This window comes from Hoplias malabaricus, chromosome 6, assembly GCF_029633855.1.
Source record: "Hoplias malabaricus isolate fHopMal1 chromosome 6, fHopMal1.hap1, whole genome shotgun sequence".
NCBI classification, from domain to species: Eukaryota; Metazoa; Chordata; class Actinopteri; order Characiformes; family Erythrinidae; genus Hoplias; species Hoplias malabaricus.
Window position 1 is genome coordinate 5323198 of NC_089805.1, and position 19837 is coordinate 5343034.

The window sequence follows — 19837 nt, forward strand, 5'->3', positions numbered from 1 at the left end:
AGTGATGGCTCTGTTCTAAAACTGTACAGTGATGGTCTGATTTTTCATGATTTGGGGGGATTTGATGACAGTGAAAACTGAATTCAGGCTCTGATGTTGGATAAGTCTTATCTCACAGGTATTGGAGGAAGCGCCATCACTCCAGACAACTCAGATCCATTGCTCCGAAGCCCCACACTGGGGATATTTATACTCCACTGGTCAATACTGGGGCATGATGCCTTAGGGTTGTGATTGAATGAGTAAAAGAATTAATGAGAGAGTGAGTCACTGAGTAAGTGACAAGACATTTCTAGAGGTTTTGCCCGAATATGTTTTTTTTTCCTGCATTTCTAATTTTGGCCAATTATCTAAGGAGCTGAATATTTAGGACGGTTCATACATCGTAACAGACACCATGATCATCCATCCATTATCTGTAAGTGCTTATCCAGTTCAGGGTCTCGGTGGGTGGGCGCAAGGCGGGAATACACCCTGGAGGGGGCGCCAGTCCTTCACAGGGCAACACACACTCACACATTCACTCACACACTCACACCTACGGACACTTTTGAGACGCCAATCCACCTACCAACGTGTGTTTTTTTTTTAACCGTGGGAAGAAACCAGAGCACCCAGAGGAAACCCACACAGACACAGGGAGAACACACCACACTCCTCACAGACAGTCACCCGGAGAAAACCCACACAGACACAGGGAGAAGAAACCCATGCAGACACAGGGAGAACACACCACACTCCTCACAGACAGTCACCCGGAGGAAACCCACGCAGACACAGGGAGAACAAACCACACTCCTCACAGACAGTCACCCGGAGGAAACCCACGCAGACACAGGGAGAAAACATCAAACTCCACACCGAAAGTCACCCGAAGGACACCCACACCACACTCCTCACAGACAGTCACCCGGAGCGGGAATCGAACCCACAACCTCCAGGACCCTGGAGCTGTGCGACTGCGACACCTACCTGCTGCACCACCGTGCCGCCCTACACCATGATCAGTGATGACTTTATAATGAAAATACTTTTCTTTTCTATTTATCTTTTACACACAACAGAAACTCTGGGCTCCTTAAATAGCGAAATTAGCGATTGTCCACAGTCTCAGAGGATCGTATAATTCCTCCTGTTCAAAGAACGCAGGGCCTCTGTGCACTGTTTTGAGAAGCTGAGGCGAAATGAGATGCTTCTCTTTTGCATAGCTGTGCCGAGTTCATCTTTATGGAGAAGGCTGCTGTTGTTCAGCAGACTGTGGCTGAGCAGATAGCCATCTAGAATTTTACTTGGTGAGCTTTGAAGGTGAACTTGAAAGTCAAAACTACCGCTGAGCACAACACTCCCAGGGGAAGCTAGCAATGAGTGTGTGAAAGGGGAGAGAGAGCGCACTGTATTCATGCTTGTGTGTGTGTGTGTGTGTGTGTGTGTGTTTGTTCAACATCCGACTGGACAGATGAGGTTGATCCACCCAGGAAATGCAGCCTTTTTATGAAATGATAGATTTGCCTCTAAAACCTAAACCATTTGTTTGATCATGGCCATCACCATGAAGAGGACTCGCTGCATGGAGCATAAAAGGGTTAATTCAGTGACTCCATAGCAATGTAATTATAATTCTATATGCTTTATAATGGCGGCACGGTGGTGCAGCAGATAGTGTCGCGGTCACACAGCTCCAGGGGCCTGGAGGTTGTGGGTTCGATTCCCGCTCCGGGTGACTGTCTGTGAGGAGTGTGGTGTGTTCTCCCTGTGTCTGCGTGGGTTTCCTCCGGGTGACTGTCTGTGAGGAGTGTGGTGTGTTCTCCCTGTGTCTGCGTGGGTTTCCTCCGGGTGCTCCGGTTTCCTCCCACAGTCCAAAAACACATGTTGGTAGGTGGATTGGCGACTCAAAAGTGTCCGTAGGTGTGTGTGTGTGTGTGTGTGTGTGTGTATGTTGCCTTGTGAAGGACTGGCGCCCCCTCCAGGGTGTATTCCCGCCTTGCGCCCAATGATTCCAGGTAGGCTCTGGGCCCACCGCGACCCTGAACTGGATAAGCGCTTACAGATAATGAATGAATGATTTATAATTACTGTAGGGTTTTATATTATTATTGTAGGTTTAAATAATATATTTTGGCAGTAAATAAAGCAATAAGCCATAAGAGAGTGCTTAAAAATCCCTTTTCCATGGTAAAATCATTGTAACGCAGTCGCAAGTAGCTTATTTCTTTTATAAAACAGTGGTCATTATAAAACACTTTGATGTATTTTTTTCAAAAACATTTTACACAAACTATTCTTCATATTAAATTAATAGTGAGCACTGTTGCTGGGCAACATGAGCGCCAAGGTTACACTATAATACAATGGTATAATCACTCCACTTCAGTCAAGCATTTTTACTGAACAGGAGACATTTCATGGGATCTGATATTGAGTTTAACTGCTTTAAAATGTTTGTTCTGTTAACTCTTAGCAATATCATGAGAGAGGGTTTTAAAGGGGAGCTTTAAAGCAGCCACAGCAGCCTTAGGCTTTGGGTGGGTTTCAGTCATTGTACATGATACAAATTAGTTGGCCTGTGGAAATGTAAACCTACACAAACTAGCAAGCTAGTGTGCAGGAAAATGTTTGTGTTTCTTGGCAGCAGTCCAGTCCCAGTATAGTTGCAGAACTGTTTGTGGGTGGATTTATGATGCAAATAATTTACAAAATCATAACCCATTGTGATTTATTAATGTTTACTTATAGAATTGTATAAAATCTATAACACTAGAGGGAGTGCTGTTACTGAATATTAACACGGCTGGGACTTTCTCATATGGTACTGTTTAATTAACGATCCTTTAAGATAAAGCCTTTGTGTGTCCAATTTCCTTTCTGTGATCTACAGAGAGTTCTATGGCTTTAATACAGGATTTCTTCTTTGATTTTTACATTACTCTGGGTCAGTTTTCATTGCCATTTTAAAGTCACTCGTCTCCGCTGTGGTTCACTGTAGTGACACACACTGATGCTGTGTTTCTGACATTGCTCATGCCCCCTGCCCCTCCCGGCTGTGTTCGCTCCTCTCTCAAAGCTCTGGACTCTGTTCCCCGGGGACTCGGCTCCTCAGCCTTTAAGGCAGTTCTGACAGGCTTTAGCTCACACTGCCAGGCAGCGCACTGCTACTCTCTGCTCAAACCAATTACTATAGAGCTATAACGGCCTACTGCTCTACTGCTGTACTAGAATATTACTCTAGAACCCTCTACAAACTCAGCTCTATTGAAGCCCCAATGAAAGGGAACAGGAAGTTTACTGCTGTAATAGCCTCTACTATTTTGCGATGTTAGAACATTACTGTGAGGATTTGATGGCATCCAGCCAGATAAACATTTGTATGTGAGGTATTGATGCTGAAGAAAACTGCTTCAACGCCAGGCCTTTCTACCCCTCTGGCCCACACTTGGCATTGGGGCTGATGACCATAGGCTCATGTGTGGCATGTCAATGGAGAGCATATAAACTAGACATATAGCTTATGAAAACACACACACACAGCTCTGAAATGAAAGCACTGTCCACAAATCAACGTCCTGGACCTTCTATCAGGCATTCGGCTGGCCATGAAATTAATTGCTAAATTATACTGTTAATGAATGTCCTGAAGATACGCTGCCCTCTGAGCTGCGCAGTAGCTCCAGTTACTTCCACAGAAATCTGAGCCTCACCACACGCTCAGAAACGAATGGGTCATGTTCATTCAGACATGCGAAACATTTCAATGAATCTTCCAATTGATTTATCGAAGATTCACGCTACATCACCCGCTCTCTAGAGCTTAGTTGGATCCGACAGTCTGTCAAAACACTGCCTAAATATAACAGCCTCTCTCTCTCCCTCCCTCTAATGGGAGGATGTTTAGGTTTGTGAAACACCACAACAGGGGTTTTCAAAACTAGAGTTTAAAAAAAAGATACAGTTTTTGAGAAAATGGGACACGACCTGGTAGACCACCGAAACTGTCACAGTCAGACAAACAGTGCAGGTTTCATCTTTGAGAGAAAGGATGAACATCGCGCTCCAGCTTTGATTCACAGGTGTTTCTTCCCTTCTTTTTACTGTGATAAGTCAACACACCATGGGTCTGAAAGGATGTGTAGCTGTGTGCAAGTCGGGTAAGAAGCCATTACTGAGAAACGAAAATTGACAAAACAGTGTAACTGACCTTGCTCTTCCTAGGTGGGTACGATGGTCCTCTTTAGGATGTTGCTAGACTGTGTTATGCTAGTTGCTGCAAATTAGCAACTACACAAGAGACATTCCATGAGCGCTGATATTGAGTATAACAGCAGTGGGACCTTAGCCTGCTTCATTGGTGTGTTCTATTAATCGTTATCAGTATCACACGAGAGGGTCAGCAGCAACCTTGGGCTTCGGGAGGTTTATACCTTTATACAGAGAAATGTACATGATGCTAATTAGTTGGCCTGTGGTAATGTAGACCTACAAAAAGTAGCAAACTAGTGTGCCAAAAATCGTTTGTGTGTTTTGTGGGCAATTGTCTAGTCCCAGGTCCAGTTGTAATGGTGGAGCCAAAAAATTGTCAGTTATTACTGTTAACTTATAGAGCTGTTGTATAAAATCTACATCACCTGTTACTGAATATTAGCATGGCTGGGATTATCTTCAAAACTCAGCCTGCGGCCCCTTACCGCCGAATCACTGGCAGGCTTATACTGAGTATAACAGCACTCCCTCTGCTGTGATATTGCTTACACAGCAAGTACATTATGAATTTAATTAAATAAAAAGCCTCTCTCTAAAGAAGGTCTAGATATATATCTCTTGAGAGAACCTTTTCACAGGCTATGACTGAATATTTACACACATGTATCCACAGGGGATTATTATAACTTGGAGTTATTTCTACAGTTGGAGTTTGTGTTCAGTGAATCTTCAGGTAATTAGTCACATTTCTTATTACTTTCAAAAGTAAAAACACTATGTTGTTATTTGTTCTGAGCTCAGTGGCCTTGACTGCATTTGGATATTGTGGGGAAATTGTGTAATTTTAGATTTACATCTGAACTACTGCTTTTAAAGACTAAGCACCACTTAATGGACCTCCGTGAGTATTTCACATTATTTTAGTTACTGACAGATATAAGTATGAATTAAAATGAAAATAGCAGCTTAATTTACTTTAAAACTGACAATTTTATTAAATTGACGGAAAAACCCGAGCTCGCTACGGAAATTCTTGAACGCAACCGTGACGTCACTGGTGGACAACAGCTGAACAAGTGTTTGTTGATTATAATTGATTATTCATGACAATAGCCTAGCAATAAGCTAAACTCAAATTTAGAGGTACCGTTATTCTTGTAAATGTGATCGAAGTCGAACTCGAATTCATCCGACACTATAAACCTTTGTAATGCAGCTACGTAGCCGAGTATAATCTGAGACACCGAGTTTAGCGAGTCAAGCTAACGTTAACTAACACCAACTAAAACAGGCGAAGTGAGTGTCCTTACCCTGTTTACCTCCATGTTACAGAGGCTCTTGAACACCTTTCGTTGGTGTCCTTACATGCCCATATTGTTGGAAAAGCGCCAGTGAAATGAGCTACAGATAACGGAGTGAGCGTATGGTCCTTTCCAAAGTGCCCGTTTAAAGTGGACAAATTTAGTCCATTTTCTGGATATTTTGGGATCTTTGGGCCATTTGTTCACAGATGTCCCACTGTACATTGAATGATTGCAGCCAAAAACAACACACCTTTTCCTCATTTTGCATTAAATTAAGTGCAGCTTCTAGAGTGTTGTCCACCATCTACGTCACAGGCAAGACGCCTATTAGAGTTTCCCAACACCGTGGGGGGGAGGGGGGGGGGGGGGACCAACTGTCTTTTAAACCTTATTCCTTCAATTAGTAAGAAATAACATGTTTTCTGACTATCAATAAACACAAGTTAGGAACTCAAACTCCACTGTATTTATTTGTTTGACACTTTCATAGAGCTGCTGCTTAGCCTTTAAAGATTCCATCTTTGAATCATTTGAAGGTCAAATTGGCGTCCAGAATGTAATCTTTTCATTCGTCTCTTTTGACTTCTTTTTGCTGTTTTTCATTCAGTTAAAGACTCTCTCATTCTGTCTTGTGCTACTCCTTACAAATCCTTGACACATGTGGGGATTAGTGTTTTTCTGTCTGAATGGAGCAGTTAGAGGTGCTGAGCGAGAGAGGCGGGGGGATCTTTTGAACACTTTGGTTCTCTGGGGCTCAGAGCAATCAGGCAGCAGTGCAGTGGAATTAATTACACAAAGCCTCGCTAATCTGACATCAGCAAGTTCATCTCAGCTCCAACAGCTACTTCCAGCCACCAGCGAGAGACTGACGTCCCTTTTATCTTCCTGTTACTGAAGAAAAGGCAGAAGATAAAGATCTGATCATTTCCACAGACTGTACAGAGAATATGCTTGATTTGGATATCAACCCTATATTTGGAATTGTATCAATATGTATAACCCATAATTTTGCATAATTTTACTAACTAATTTCGAAAATTTGGCGGCACGGTGGTGCAGCAGGTAGGTGTCGCAGTCACACAGCTCCAAGGGCCTGGAGGTTGTGGGTTGATTCCCACAACCTCTGGGTGACTGTCTGTGAGGAGTGTGGTGTGTTCTCCCTGTGTCTGCGTGGGTTTCCTCCGGGTGCTCCGGTTTCCTCCCACAGTCCAAAAACACACGTTGGTAGGTAGATTGGCTACTCAAAAGTGTTCGTAGATGTGAGTGTGTGAGTGAACGTGTGTGTGTCTGTATGTCTGTCTGCCCTGTGAAATACTGGCACCCCCTCCAGGGTGTATTCCTGCCTTGCGCCCAATGATTCCAGGTAGGCTCTGGACCCACCGCGACCCTGAACTGGATAAAGGTTACAGATAATGAATGAATAAATAAATGTAGTGAACTAGCATACTTTAACTGCACTGCATAAACAAGATACCTGATGCTAATTGTTAGCTGTAATTGTTAGCTGTTTGTTACCTGCATTAGCACCAGTGTGAAACTAAACTGCACAACAAATACAAACATGTCTTTACTGCCTGACCACATCTGGAATAAGGGTAAAATTGTGTTAAAATTAGTTTTCCCCCCAAACTATCACTTTAAGGGAAGTGTTTATGGCTTTTCCACAGATGTGAAGATTCTTGCTGCTGTGTTTACAGCACATCAGTCGTCTCAAAGGCCCTTGAGCTCACACACTGGGGGATTAGTTACATATCTCTGTGTACACACACACACACGTACAAACATAAATACATTAATATATTTGTACACACACACTCATTCATTCACTGAATTTGCTTGATTTAAATATCTACATCATTTGAACATTACTAAAATAAATTACATCAACACAGATATTGCCAAAAGAAAGTCAGTGGAAAGGCAATGGCATTGATGCAATGTATTTCTTTGTTACGATGGGTTTTACCCTGAATTATTAGGCGCAAGACAAGAACACACTCGGGACATGGTGCTGGTTCATCACAGGGCACAATTAATGCATCACTTTTTTCAGTGTACATATACATACAGAGACTCACACTTACATGAGTACACAAGTGTACACAACGACTATTAAAGTTAAGCCTTCGGTAACATGTGAAGCATCTTGTTTGAAAAGCACATAATGCTTGGAGTTGTCAATGGCAAAAAACATATCTGACCACTCGCTGGCTGTGTACCATCAAGAATAATACTGGACTGAATATAGCAGGGGGCGGCACGGTGGCGCAGAAGGTAGTGTCGCAGTCACACAGCTCCAGGGACCTGGAGGTTGTGGGTTTGATTCCCGCTCCGGGTGACTGTCTGTGAGGAGTGTGGTGTGTTCTCCCTGTGTCCGCGTGGGTTCCCTCCGGGTGACTGCCTGTGAGGAGTGTGGTGTGTTCTCCGTGTCTGCGTGGGTTTCCTTCGGGTGACTGTGTGAGGAGTGTGGTGTGTTCTCCCTGTGACTGCGTGGGTTCCCTCCGGGTGACTGAGGAGTGTGGTGTGTTCTGTGTCTGCGTGGGTTTCCTCTGGGTGACTGTCTGTGAGGAGTGTGGTGTGTTCTCTCTGTGTCTGCGTGGGTTTCCTCCAGGTGCTCCAGTTTCCTCCCACAGTCCAAAATCACACGTTGGTAGGTGGATTGGTGACTCAAAAGTGTCCGAAGTGTGAGCTGTGTGTGTTGCCCTGTGAAGGACTGGCGCCCCCTCCAGGGTGTATTCCTGCCTTGCGCCCAATGATTCCAGGTTGGCTCTGGACCCACCGCAACCCTGAACTGGAGAAGCACTTACAGATAATGAATATAGCAGACTTGAGAGAAGACTGAGGCTGAGCGTTGTACTTGACTGAGAGTATAAGAAGTACTTCAACTTGATTGACTGATTCCATGCTCAGTTCATAATTAGGTGAGTGGTTAAGCTGACACATTAGGCCTTCAGTTCAGCTCCTGAAGTCCACTGAACATTTTCTTTCATACATTCATTAATTTATGTAACAGCTTCATCCAGATCAGGGTCTCCAGGAACCCACTTCCCAGACAGGGTGCCATCCATCACAAGGCTAAAACACAAGGCTTTATTTTCTAACAAATATTTAACAAGGAACGAAGAATCGTGCTGAAATACGTGTTGACATTCAATACAGCAAGCATGACAGATGTGTACAGAAATCATTAAAGGAGCTAGTATTTTTGCTCCTGGGCTCCTCCTGTAGTTGCAGAGTGTAATTAACTTTTACAGTATTGTCCTGAAACCAAGGAGGAAGCGAGAGGAGGTTTCTACCCTCAATGTTACACAGTGCATTTTCTGCAGTGCTGAGCATGGACTAGCAAGGACAGGGGCTCTACTCTCTCTATTACAGCCCAGTGATTCCTCACAATGATTTTGAAGCAGTAATTTTAGGGTAAATATAAGACATGGGGTCACTAAGACTTTTCTGAAGGCCTAAAAAGCCCAGAGGGTTCCCCACATGTGCACAGACATTCACCCACTAAAAATGCACTGGTATTTGCAAAAAAAAAACGCATACACACCCACATACACACGTCCAGCAGCTGTGAAGTAAGAAAGGAAGCTGTGCAGTAATGATGCTGAGCTGGCTTTAGGGCTACACCTGCTTCTCTGCCTTGCCGGTGTGAAAACACACACACACACACAAGGACCTTTAACACTCTGCTCATGCACAAAATCACATACTGAAATGTGCACACACACGAACACACAGTAATATGAATGAAGAGGAGTAAAAATAGATAACTAATCCCTTCAGGGATCCGCTTGATTCCAAATCATAACAACGTTTGCGATTGGATGCAAGCATTTGCTCAGGAAACCTCTGAGCTGGAATCCGGGCTTATCCCCACAACCAGAGAACGCAGCATATAACACTGTCTTTAGCTGTATGGATTAACCCTTACCATGCCTAGCGTAGTGAAATAAAATCAACCATTCGAGTGGTACAGGAACCATGTATATGTCCGAAAGTATCCAGACACACCTTGATATTTTACCATGCACCCAATGATGGCACAAGTGTTCATTTAAAAATAGTCATTATTTTTAGCCATGTGTCATTTGTTTAATATTCTGTGTTTTTTTATGAAATCATTGTTTTTTTTTGCCAAATACACTGCTGTGTTTCTTGACCTAGAACTGAGGAATTTAATGAGATTTCTTGCACACAGTATTTAAAATGCAGTGAGAATTAAGGTAAGTAGAAACTTGTTTAATTAATTGCTAATTAGAATTCGTTAGCGCTGACGAGGCTTTAATTGCAGTGCTGGAGTACACACATCCGTTCTGATTCTAATGAGAGATCACTGGTGTTCAGGTCTATTTGGATTCAGCTCTGCAAGGCTCTTGCCTTGGAATGAACTTTAATTTGCATATACTTATTAATTTAATTTATATGAGTACTGTGTGTCTCAGAGACTTCTTCAAGTACAGCACATTTTAAAACAGGACACAGGCACATGTGTCACTAGTAATAATTCCACTGTAAAAGGTGATTTGACACTTTGTTTGTTGTACAGGAAGTTGCAGTTGTGTGAATAAAAATAACAAAGTGTATGTCAGATCGGGAGGAGGTGGTGGTGAAATCCCAGTAAACATTTAGCCGTTGATTCAACGTAATGACTGCCGTCTAATCAACGTTCTCTTAAGGTTGAAAATGAAAGTTGAAAAGACGTCCAAACACAGACATTGAAAAGACGACTATTAGACGTATTTTGGACGTCCATTGACGTTATTAATTGGTCCCGAAATAAATTACTTGTATAAAACGCGTTTTGGACGTCCACTGACGTTATCGATTGGTCACCACTTAACTAACTTATTAAGATGGATTTTGGACGTCCATTGACGTTTAAAATATGTCCTTGACGGACAGACTACTTTTAGACCTATTTTGAACGTCCAGGGGCGTTCCTTGTTTACTGGGATATTCTTTTCTACAAAAGGGGGGCACTGCAGAAGAACCATTGTTTATTGCTCAGCTCCTTACTTTTGCACATATTTCCTGCCTCCAACATCAATACTTTAATCAAAAGGCGTTTTAGCAGACATTCCAGAGGAACGTAGACTGTAATCACGTCACTGAGGTAATAAGCTAATTGTTTTAGGAGTCTTGCCCAAGGTCTCCATGTTAAAACAAGACATTCCTTCCCAAGTTGGCAGCTGAACCCATGCCTGTCCTGTGGAGGACGGTGACACAGTGAAATACATCAGTACACGGGACACCTATGTGAATTAACTGATACCGACAATTGCCGCTATATCACCACCCTCGTCTCCAGACTGGCACAACGTCTGTAAATTATACTAGTAGCATTTTCATTTTCTGTGTATATGGTTGTGAATGGGTGTTGTTGTCTAAAAGCTGAAGCCAATGCAAGGAACGTCAAAAGGTTAAAATGGCTACCTTTTTTCTGAGATGTGTTTTGGATGAAGCTCACAGACTCTGTATGAAAGCAGAGATTTGGATGTGGCTAACAGTCTGTTTTGTTGCTGGTGGTGTAGCAAGGTTTCCAGGAAGGGTAATGGGAAAAGTTTTGTCAGCGTAGTTATGTTTTAGGACAGCAAATAGGCTATTAGTTTAAGGTGTAGAAAGGGCTAAGCTAACTGGCTAATAAAGCTTATGGGCAAAGAGATCAATATTGAACTATAGCACATAAATAAACTAATGCAGCACAATATATAGATCATTTTTGGACAAGGCAGAAGTTTTTTGCTGTTTCATGGTCTTTGTTATAAGCATAGTAGAGTTTTTAGAGTGTTTAATGTTTAAGGGATATGGTACTAGCCAGTAAACAATTAGCCATTGATTCAACGTTGAAATAATGTAATGACTGCCGTCTAATCAACGTTCTCTTAAGGTTGAAAATGAAAGTTGAAAAGACGTCCAAACACAGTGTAATGTGGCAGCTCACCCAGGGGTGGATTGAAACAGGGCAAGCCACCAACAGAGCACTAGAGAAATAGGCCTCAAGTGCAGAGACACACAAAAAACCCTAACTCTGGAGGTTAGGAACACCGAGACTAAATGAAACACGAGAGGAAAACTTAAGATGTCAGGGGAAAACTGATCAGCTCAGAATTGAGCAAAAGAAAACAAAGGCAAGAGAGCTTCCCAAAACAAAAGGGAGGGACAAGATGAGACAAAAGAAATTAAAGATAGAACACAACTTATTTCTAATTATTTATTTATACTAAAAATGGTAAAGAAAAGATAATATTGAATCCCAGGAGAAACCAGAGAGAAAGCTCTGGTGGAGAAACAGAAGATAGAGAGAGACCCAGGAGAAAACTCAAGAGCCTTTACCAAATCACCAGCCAGACTTGCACAGCACTCTGAAAAGTGAAACCCAAGACTAAGCACTGAGGTGTGTGTTGGCTTCCCTTAAGTAGGGGTAGCCCAGGTGGAACCAATTGCCCCAAATTAAGAGTGTCTCTGTCTCCCTCTAGTGACTGGGGGTGGCTAAGCAGGCAGACCTCTTACACACAGACATTGAAAAGACGACTATTAGACGTATTGTGGACGTCCATTGACGTTATTAATTGGTCCCGAAATAAATAAATTACTTGTATAAAACGCGTTTTGGACGTCCACTGACGTTATCGATTGGTCACCACTTAACGAACGTATTAAGGTGGATTTTGGACGTCCATTGACGTTTAAAATATGTCCTTGATGGACAGACTACTTTAAGACGTATTTTGAAGGTCCAGGGACGTTCCTTGTTTACTGGGCAGCCTGTTAGCTGTAGTAATGTTTTTGAGAGAACATATCTATCCTGCATGATAGAGACAAAATGGCCTACTGATTTGTGGTAAGCTAACAGGCTGCTCATTATAGGTGTATTAGTACGTTTGGATCAGAAAGCAGGCTGTTAGTTGGAGGTGTAGTATGCCTAGTCCTTTTGCATGAGGCTAACCGGCTCTTTGTGCAGGAGATAACAAAACAATCATAAAGAGGCATGCATTTTGCTTTGTTTCATATCTGTTTAATTTGTGCCTGATTTCCTTCTTTATGCTTAATGGCATTACATGGATTGAAGCAGGAAGGATTATCCCTTTTTTTTCCGCAGATCATCAGAAAACAACTCATCTAGATGCGCAAATCAGATTAAGCTTAAAAAAAAAGCTCAAATCTGATTTGAGCATTACAGTGTTTCTGTCTGAAAGCCGTCACAGTGACCACCACCCTGGTGCACTAATGGAAGCTGAACTCAGATCAGATTTCCTGCTTTCAAATTCTTCATAAATGAAAGCACATTACTAAAGCTAAAGATCTCTGGAATCATTCTGCAGTCAGCGTCCATCTCACGAATGCTGCTCTCTAGTCCTGTTGTAAACAGTAAGGTTCAAAAGCATGGCGTGGAATGTCGTGGAATCCATTGTGAGGTCATTAAGGAATATGAACACTGCTGTGTCTACGTTAATAGAGCAGTAACACTGTTGTGTACTGAAATGACGTCGCATGAAAGTAAGTTCATCGTTAAATATAAACACTATCGAATTATAACACCAGCTACTCAAAAGGCACTCAGCTATTGACAGTGAATCTAATTTACCACCTTGGTCATATGCTTGCTGGTATGTGTGGGGTATTTTGATGGTGTTGTTATTTCCTGTGGTCAGTTCAGTGTGCTTACATTTAGTAATTTTCATATTTTATACTCCATAGCAACCTCATAATTCAGAGGATGCGGCGACATCTGGCACAACAATTAACATTGTATGAAATATATCGGGGTGTTCTCTCTGTGTCTGCGTGGGTTTCCTCCGGGTGACTGTCTGTGAGGAGTGTGGTGTGTTCTCCCTGTGTCTGCGTGGGTTTCCTCCGGGTGACTGTCTGTGAGGAGTGTGGTGTGTTCTCCCTGTGTCCGCGTGGGTTTCCTCCGGGTGACTGTCTGTGAGGAGTGTGGTGTGTTCTCCCTGTGTCTGCGTGGGTTTCCTCTGGGTGACTGTCTGTAAGGAGTGTGGTGTGTTCTCCCTGTGTCTGCGTGGGTTTCCTCCGGGTGACTGTCTGTGAGGAGTGTGGTGTGTTCTCCCTGTGTCCGCGTGGGTTTCCTCCGGGTGACTGTCTGTGAGGAGTGTGGTGTGTTCTCTCTGTGTCTGCGTGGGTTTCCTCCAGGTGCTCCGGTTTCCTCCCACAGTGCAAAAACACACTTTGGTAGGTGGATTGGCGACTCAAAAGTGTCCGTAGGTGTGAATGTTTGAGTGTGTGTTGCCCTGTGAAGGACTGGCGCCCCCTCCAGGGTGTATTCCCACCTTGTGCCAGGTAGGCTCCGGACCCACCGCGACCCTGAACTGGATAAGCACTTACAGATAATGAATTATTGGATGGAAATGTTTTGGGATTTTGAAATTGTTTGTTTATAATACATCACTACAGCAGCGAATCAAAAAATACCATTCATTTTTGTCATAAAGATATCCAGCTTAGACCTGGAATTCCTCATATGAGAATGATATAATAATACAACTTCTCCAGTCTGTACCGGTCTAGGGCTGCCTTTCACTGTTATGTAAGGTTGACTTTTTTGACTTGAACAAAAGAAGATTGAAAAGAAAGAATTGAAGGGTCCTTCTGGACCTGTGGCTCATTTTTCCTAAACAGAACTTTCTACATACCTCTCTCGCTCTCTCTCTCTCTCTCTCTCTCTCTCTCTCTGTCTCTCTCTCTCTCTCTCTCTCTCTCACTCTCACACTCACTCTCACTCTCTCTCTCTCTCTCTCACTCTCACACTCACTCTCACTCTCTCTCCCCTGTCTAATCCCAGTGTCTGAACTGTCTGTTCCATGTCAGTTTGATCTCTTGCGAGGGTTGAGGTCAGCCTCAGTGCATCAAGCGATTACCTGTCATTCTGTGGCCAGGTCACACATCTAAATGAAAGTCTGCCCTGCTAAATTTGCAAGCCGTGTCTACCTTTCTGTAGAATGTGTTCATGTGCCAGAAGAGCCAGAGAAGAAAATAACTTGTGGGGAGCGTTTTTTTCAAAGCAGGATCTCTTAGTAACCGCACTTTGAAGTGGGAATTGTCCAGTAGGAATGTCCCTGAAGCTGACTTTGTCTACTGTGTTTTTGTATCTTTTTCTTCTTTAATTTTTAGAATTCTGATTGTAATATTTTTAAAATTGATTAAAAACCAAACAGAATATTCTTTTGAGTTATTTGGTAAAGCCCAGTGGTGTACCTCCGTGAGCCACAGTCTGAGTGTTCAGGTGGCAGATACTGACAAGAAAATGAAGGCATCAATGTGAGAAGTGAGTTATGTGATTTTTTTTTTCACTCTTCGTGGAAGTGTGATCAACACCTTCAATGCTGCCAGCCTCCATCTGTCCGCACTCCACAGGAGCGATGAGAAAAAGAGGGATTCCGTTAAACAGGGAATAAAATATAAGACGTTCCTCAAGTCTAATTAAAACTTTTCACAGGCTTGATCACAGATGCACAGATGAAGATGTATGGAATGTTATTGCTGTTTTAAGAGTCACAAAGTCCATACAGGGGCAGGTATTGTCACAGCTCCACAGCTCCAGAGGTTGTGGGTTCGATTCCCGCTGTGTGTTCTCCCTGTGTCTGCGTGGGTTTCCTCCGGGTGACTGTCTGTGAGGGGTGTGGTGTGTTCTCCATGTGTCTGCTTGGGTTTCCTCCGGGTGACTGTCTGTGAGGAGTGTGGTGTGTTCTCCCTGTGTCTGCGTGGGTTTCCTCCGGGTGACTGTCTGTGAGGGGTGTGGTGTGTTCTCCATGTGTCTGCTTGGGTTTCCTCCGGGTGACTGTCTGTGAGGAGTGTGGTGTGTTCTCCCTGTGTCTGCGTGGGTTTCCTCCGGGTGACTGTCTGTGAGGAGTGTGGTGTGTTCTCCCTGTGTCTGCTTGGGTTTCCTCCGGGTGACTGTCTGTGAGGAGTGTGGTGTGTTCTCCCTGTGTCTGCGTGGGTTTCCTCCGGGTGACTGTCTGTGAGGGGTGTGGTGTGTTCTCCATGTGTCTGCTTGGGTTTCCTCCGGGTGACTGTCTGTGAGGAGTGTGGTGTGTTCTCCCTGTGTCTGCTTGGGTTTCCTCCGGGTGACTGTCTGTGAGGAGTGTGGTGTGTTCTCCCTGTGTCTGCGTGGGTTTCCTCCCACGGTCCAAAAACACATGTTGGTTGGTTGGATTGACTACTCAAAAGTGTCCGTAGGTGTGAGTGTGTGAGTGAATGTGAGTGTGTGTGTCACCCTGTGAAGGACTGGCGCCCCCTCCAGGGTGTATTCCCGCCTTGCGCCCAATGATTCCAGGTAGGCTCTGGACCCACCGCGACCCTGAACTGGATAAGGGTTACAGATAATGAATGAAAGTCCATACAGCTGTATAAATAGATGTAAAAGCTTACGTTATGAAATAAACACTTAGAAAGTGCTATATATTCCAGATTTGAAAATATGAGAACACATTCTCTACAGTAAAAACTTAGTAAACATACATTAGTTATGCCTGGAAAGCGCACTCTTTATCAGAAGTTTTCAAAGAGGTGGTGATAGGAACCAGATGAAAGAGTTTAATGAAGCTATGGCACATTCTGTGATATTTTGTGGATTTAGCTTTTTTTAAATATATATATTTATTAATATTTTCAAATTAGCGAATAAAAAAAATCTTTTTACATTTAGAAAATCAACAAAACACAGTTTATCCAGGGTATTCAAACTTAAGCCATTTTTTTTTCAAATTATATAATAAACAATATAAACCATATTAATTTTATTATATATTAATTCACTCAACATCTGCTCAGGGTTGTGGTGGGTCTGGAGGGTTCCCAGAATCACTGGGTGCAAGGAAGGTTCACAGCTTGGACAGGGCACTAGTCCATTGCAGGGCATCACACACTCACCCAGCCTTGATTATATATTTGGTGCATATTTTGATAATCGCTCTATTCTCAAAGTGCTGTGTTAGGATGGATGGAGCATTCAGCTATTCATCAGCTACTTAAACCATTGTATGCTCCTCTGCTAACAATATTTACAGTTTTATTGTTATGAAAAACTCAATATGAGTCTCTACTTTGGTTATATTTTAGTATTTTTCTCATCTGTTTCTTGTATCTGTTGTTTTTGACAATCTCTCTCTCTCTCTCTGTTTCTCTCTCTGTTTCTCTCTCTCTCTGTTTTTCTTTCTTTCTCTCTCTCTCTCTCTCTCTCTGTTTTTCTTTCTTTCTCTCTCTCTCTCTCTCTCTCTCTCTCTCTGTTTCTTTCAGGTGGCCACTACACTCAGGTGTGTAGAGCGAGGAGGATGATGGTCTTGGTGAATCCTCTGAGTGGGAAGGGTCAGGCCATGGCTCTTTACACTGGCCCCATACAGCGCATGCTGACTGAGGCTGCTGTTCCACATACACTCATCACCACAGGTCAGTCTCTCTGTCTCTCTCTCTCTCTCTCTCTCTCTCTCTCTCTCTCTCTCTCTGTCTCTCTCTCATTCTGTCTGTCTCTCTCTCTCTCTCTCTCTCTCTCTCTCTCTCTGTCCCTCTCTCATTCTGTCTGTCTCTCTCTGTCTCTCTCTCTCTCTCATTTTAACTGCAGATGAAAGGTATTTGGTGGACCTGCAAATAAACAAAGATGCAATAGATAAATAGACTGATCTCAGTCACGTCGTTGGCAGTAATAAACAGTCTGTGTTAATAAAGCCCAGTCCTGTAAGACCAATCATTAGTCATGTTTGGAGTTGGGGTTGACAGCTAACTCAAAACCTCCAGCAAATCTCAGATCAAAACCACACAGCGTACGCTTCCCAAATTTATTTATTTACTCAATCAGGGACGCCCTGAAGCGGAGCAGACAAACACACCCCAAATCTGTCAGGAAGCAGTGAGCACAACACTGCGGGAGAACACTCTGCCATCAACAGCCAGAGACACATCGGGAGTTAAATATAGATGCAGTATTTTTAGGCCTTTGCCTCTTTTAGATCTCCTAATGTGGGAGCACGGCCATAGAAAGTTAGAGAATCTGAATCTAAGGAAGTGCTCTGCTGTCATTGCACCCAATGAGCTTTAATTTCCAGTCGTAAGAAATAGGGACATTCATCTTCTGTGATTCGGGTGTCACGTGATCCTAATTAGGGTCTCAGTGGGTCCCAGGCCTACCCAGAATACACCAGTCCATCACAAGGCGTCACACACTCACACAGTTACTCATGCAGACACAACACTTTCACGTAGCTTTCACCCAGAGGAGACTCACAAAGACACAGGGAGAACACACCCAACTTTATTCCGACAATGACATGACATGAGAATCAGACCTAGGGCCTTGAGACGCTGGGGCTGCAAGGGATTCAGGGGGCTAGTGGGCTTGTTTTCTACAATTATACAGATTTAACTCAGCTTCATATGTATGTCATGCTCTGTGCTCCCTGACTGACTGACTGTGATTAATCAAAGGAGGAGCTTTGGATAATTTGGAACATGGATAATGTACAAAACTGCCTTCCTTTGCCTGTTCTTATTCCTCTTGGATGGAACACACACACACACACACTCACATTCACGCACACATTCACACCTACTGACACTTTTGTGTCGTCAATCCACCTACCAACGTGTGTTTTTGGACCGTGGGAGGAAACCGGAGCACCCGGAGGAAACCCACGCAGACACAGGGAGAACACACCACACTCCTCACAGACAGTCACCCGGAGGAAACCCACGCAGACACAGGGAGAACACACCACACTCCTCACAGACAGTCACCCGGAGGAAACCCACGCAGACACAGAGAGAACACACCACACTCCTCACAGACAGTCACCCGGAGGAAACCCACGCGGACACAGGGAGAACACACCACACTCCTCACAGACAGTCACCTGGAGGAAACCCACGCAGACACAGGGAGAACACACCACACTCCTCACAGACAGTCACCCGGAGGAAACCCATGCAGACACAGAGAGAACACACCACACTCCTCACAGACAGTCACCCGGAGGAAACCCACTCAGACACAGAGAGAACACACCACACTCCTCACAGACAGTCACCCGGAGGAAACCCACGCGGACACAGGGAGAACACACCACACTCCTCACAGACAGTCACCTGGAGGAAACCCACGCAGACACAGGGAGAACACACCACACTCCTCACAGACAGTCACCCGGAGGAAACCCATGCAGACACAGAGAGAACACACCACACTCCTCACAGACAGTCACCCGGAGGAAACCCACTCAGACACAGGGAGAACACACCACACTCCTCACAGACAGTCACCCGAAGGAAACCCACACAGACACAGGGAGAACACACCACACTCCTCACAGACAGTCACCCGGAGGAAACCCACGCAGACACAGAGAGAGCACACCACACTCCTCACAGACACTCACCCGGAGGAAACCCACGCAGACACAGGGAGAACACACCACACTCCTCACAGACAGTCACCCGGAGGAAACCCACGCAGACACAGAGAGAACACACCACACTCCTCACAAACAGTCACCCGGAGGAAACCCACGCGGACACAGGGAGAACACACCACACTCCTCACAGACAGTCACCCAGAGGAAACCCACGCAGACACAGAGAGAACACACCACACTCCTCACAAACAGTCACCCGGAGGAAACCCACGCAGACACAGGGAGAACACACCACACTCCTCACAGACAGTCACCCGGAGGAAACCCACGCAGACACAGAGAGAACACACCACACTCCTCACAGGCAGTCACCCGGAGGAAACCCACGTGGATCTTATTAGTAGTATTTTGAAGTGATATACAGCTGTGCTGCCATAATGCTTGAGATGACAAGAAAGCCTATGCAGAGCAATGTGCAGGAGCAATGAACTCTGGGTAACCTTTTGGTAAAAGGCCAGAACTAATGGTGGTAAATGGGAGAAGAGCTGGAAAAGCCTTTTTAAAGAGTCAGTGCTACATCTTGATTTCAGAAGCGAACCTCCTCTCAGTCAGGTGCAAATTATTGAACTGTCAACATCTCTCTCTCTCTCTCTCTCTCTCTCTCTCTCTCTATCACTCTGTCTGACCATCCCATCTTTCCATCTTTGTGTGTGTGTGTGTGTGGTCCAAGCTGATATGTGCAGTCAGTTATTCCCAGTGGAGAAGTCGAGAAACAGCAGCTCATTTTTATGATCGAGAGAGGCAGTAGGCAGTATATCCGAAGACATTTAGTGTGTGTGTGTGTGTGTGTGTGTGTGTGAGAGAGAGAGAGAGAGAGAGAGGGAGAGAGAGCAGTGATGGACTCACTGTCTACCACTTGGAGGAGACTGACTCAGCTCTTCTTTCCTTGGGCTGAAACCGCAGATCCATCTCTTCTCTCTCTCT

The 19837-nt window shown here is 44.1% G+C and overlaps 1 protein-coding gene across 1 annotated transcript in view; it reads left to right on the plus strand.

Annotated features, from left to right (window-relative positions):
* The window catches only part of LOC136699415 (sphingosine kinase 1), a 32356-nt gene that overhangs the window by 3836 nt on the left and 8683 nt on the right, over positions 1-19837 (plus strand). Inside the window, exon 2 of the mRNA XM_066674117.1 lies at positions 16749-16898. Within this exon, the coding sequence (XP_066530214.1) occupies positions 16749-16898 (150 nt within the window). The remainder of the gene's footprint in view (positions 1-16748; positions 16899-19837) is intronic.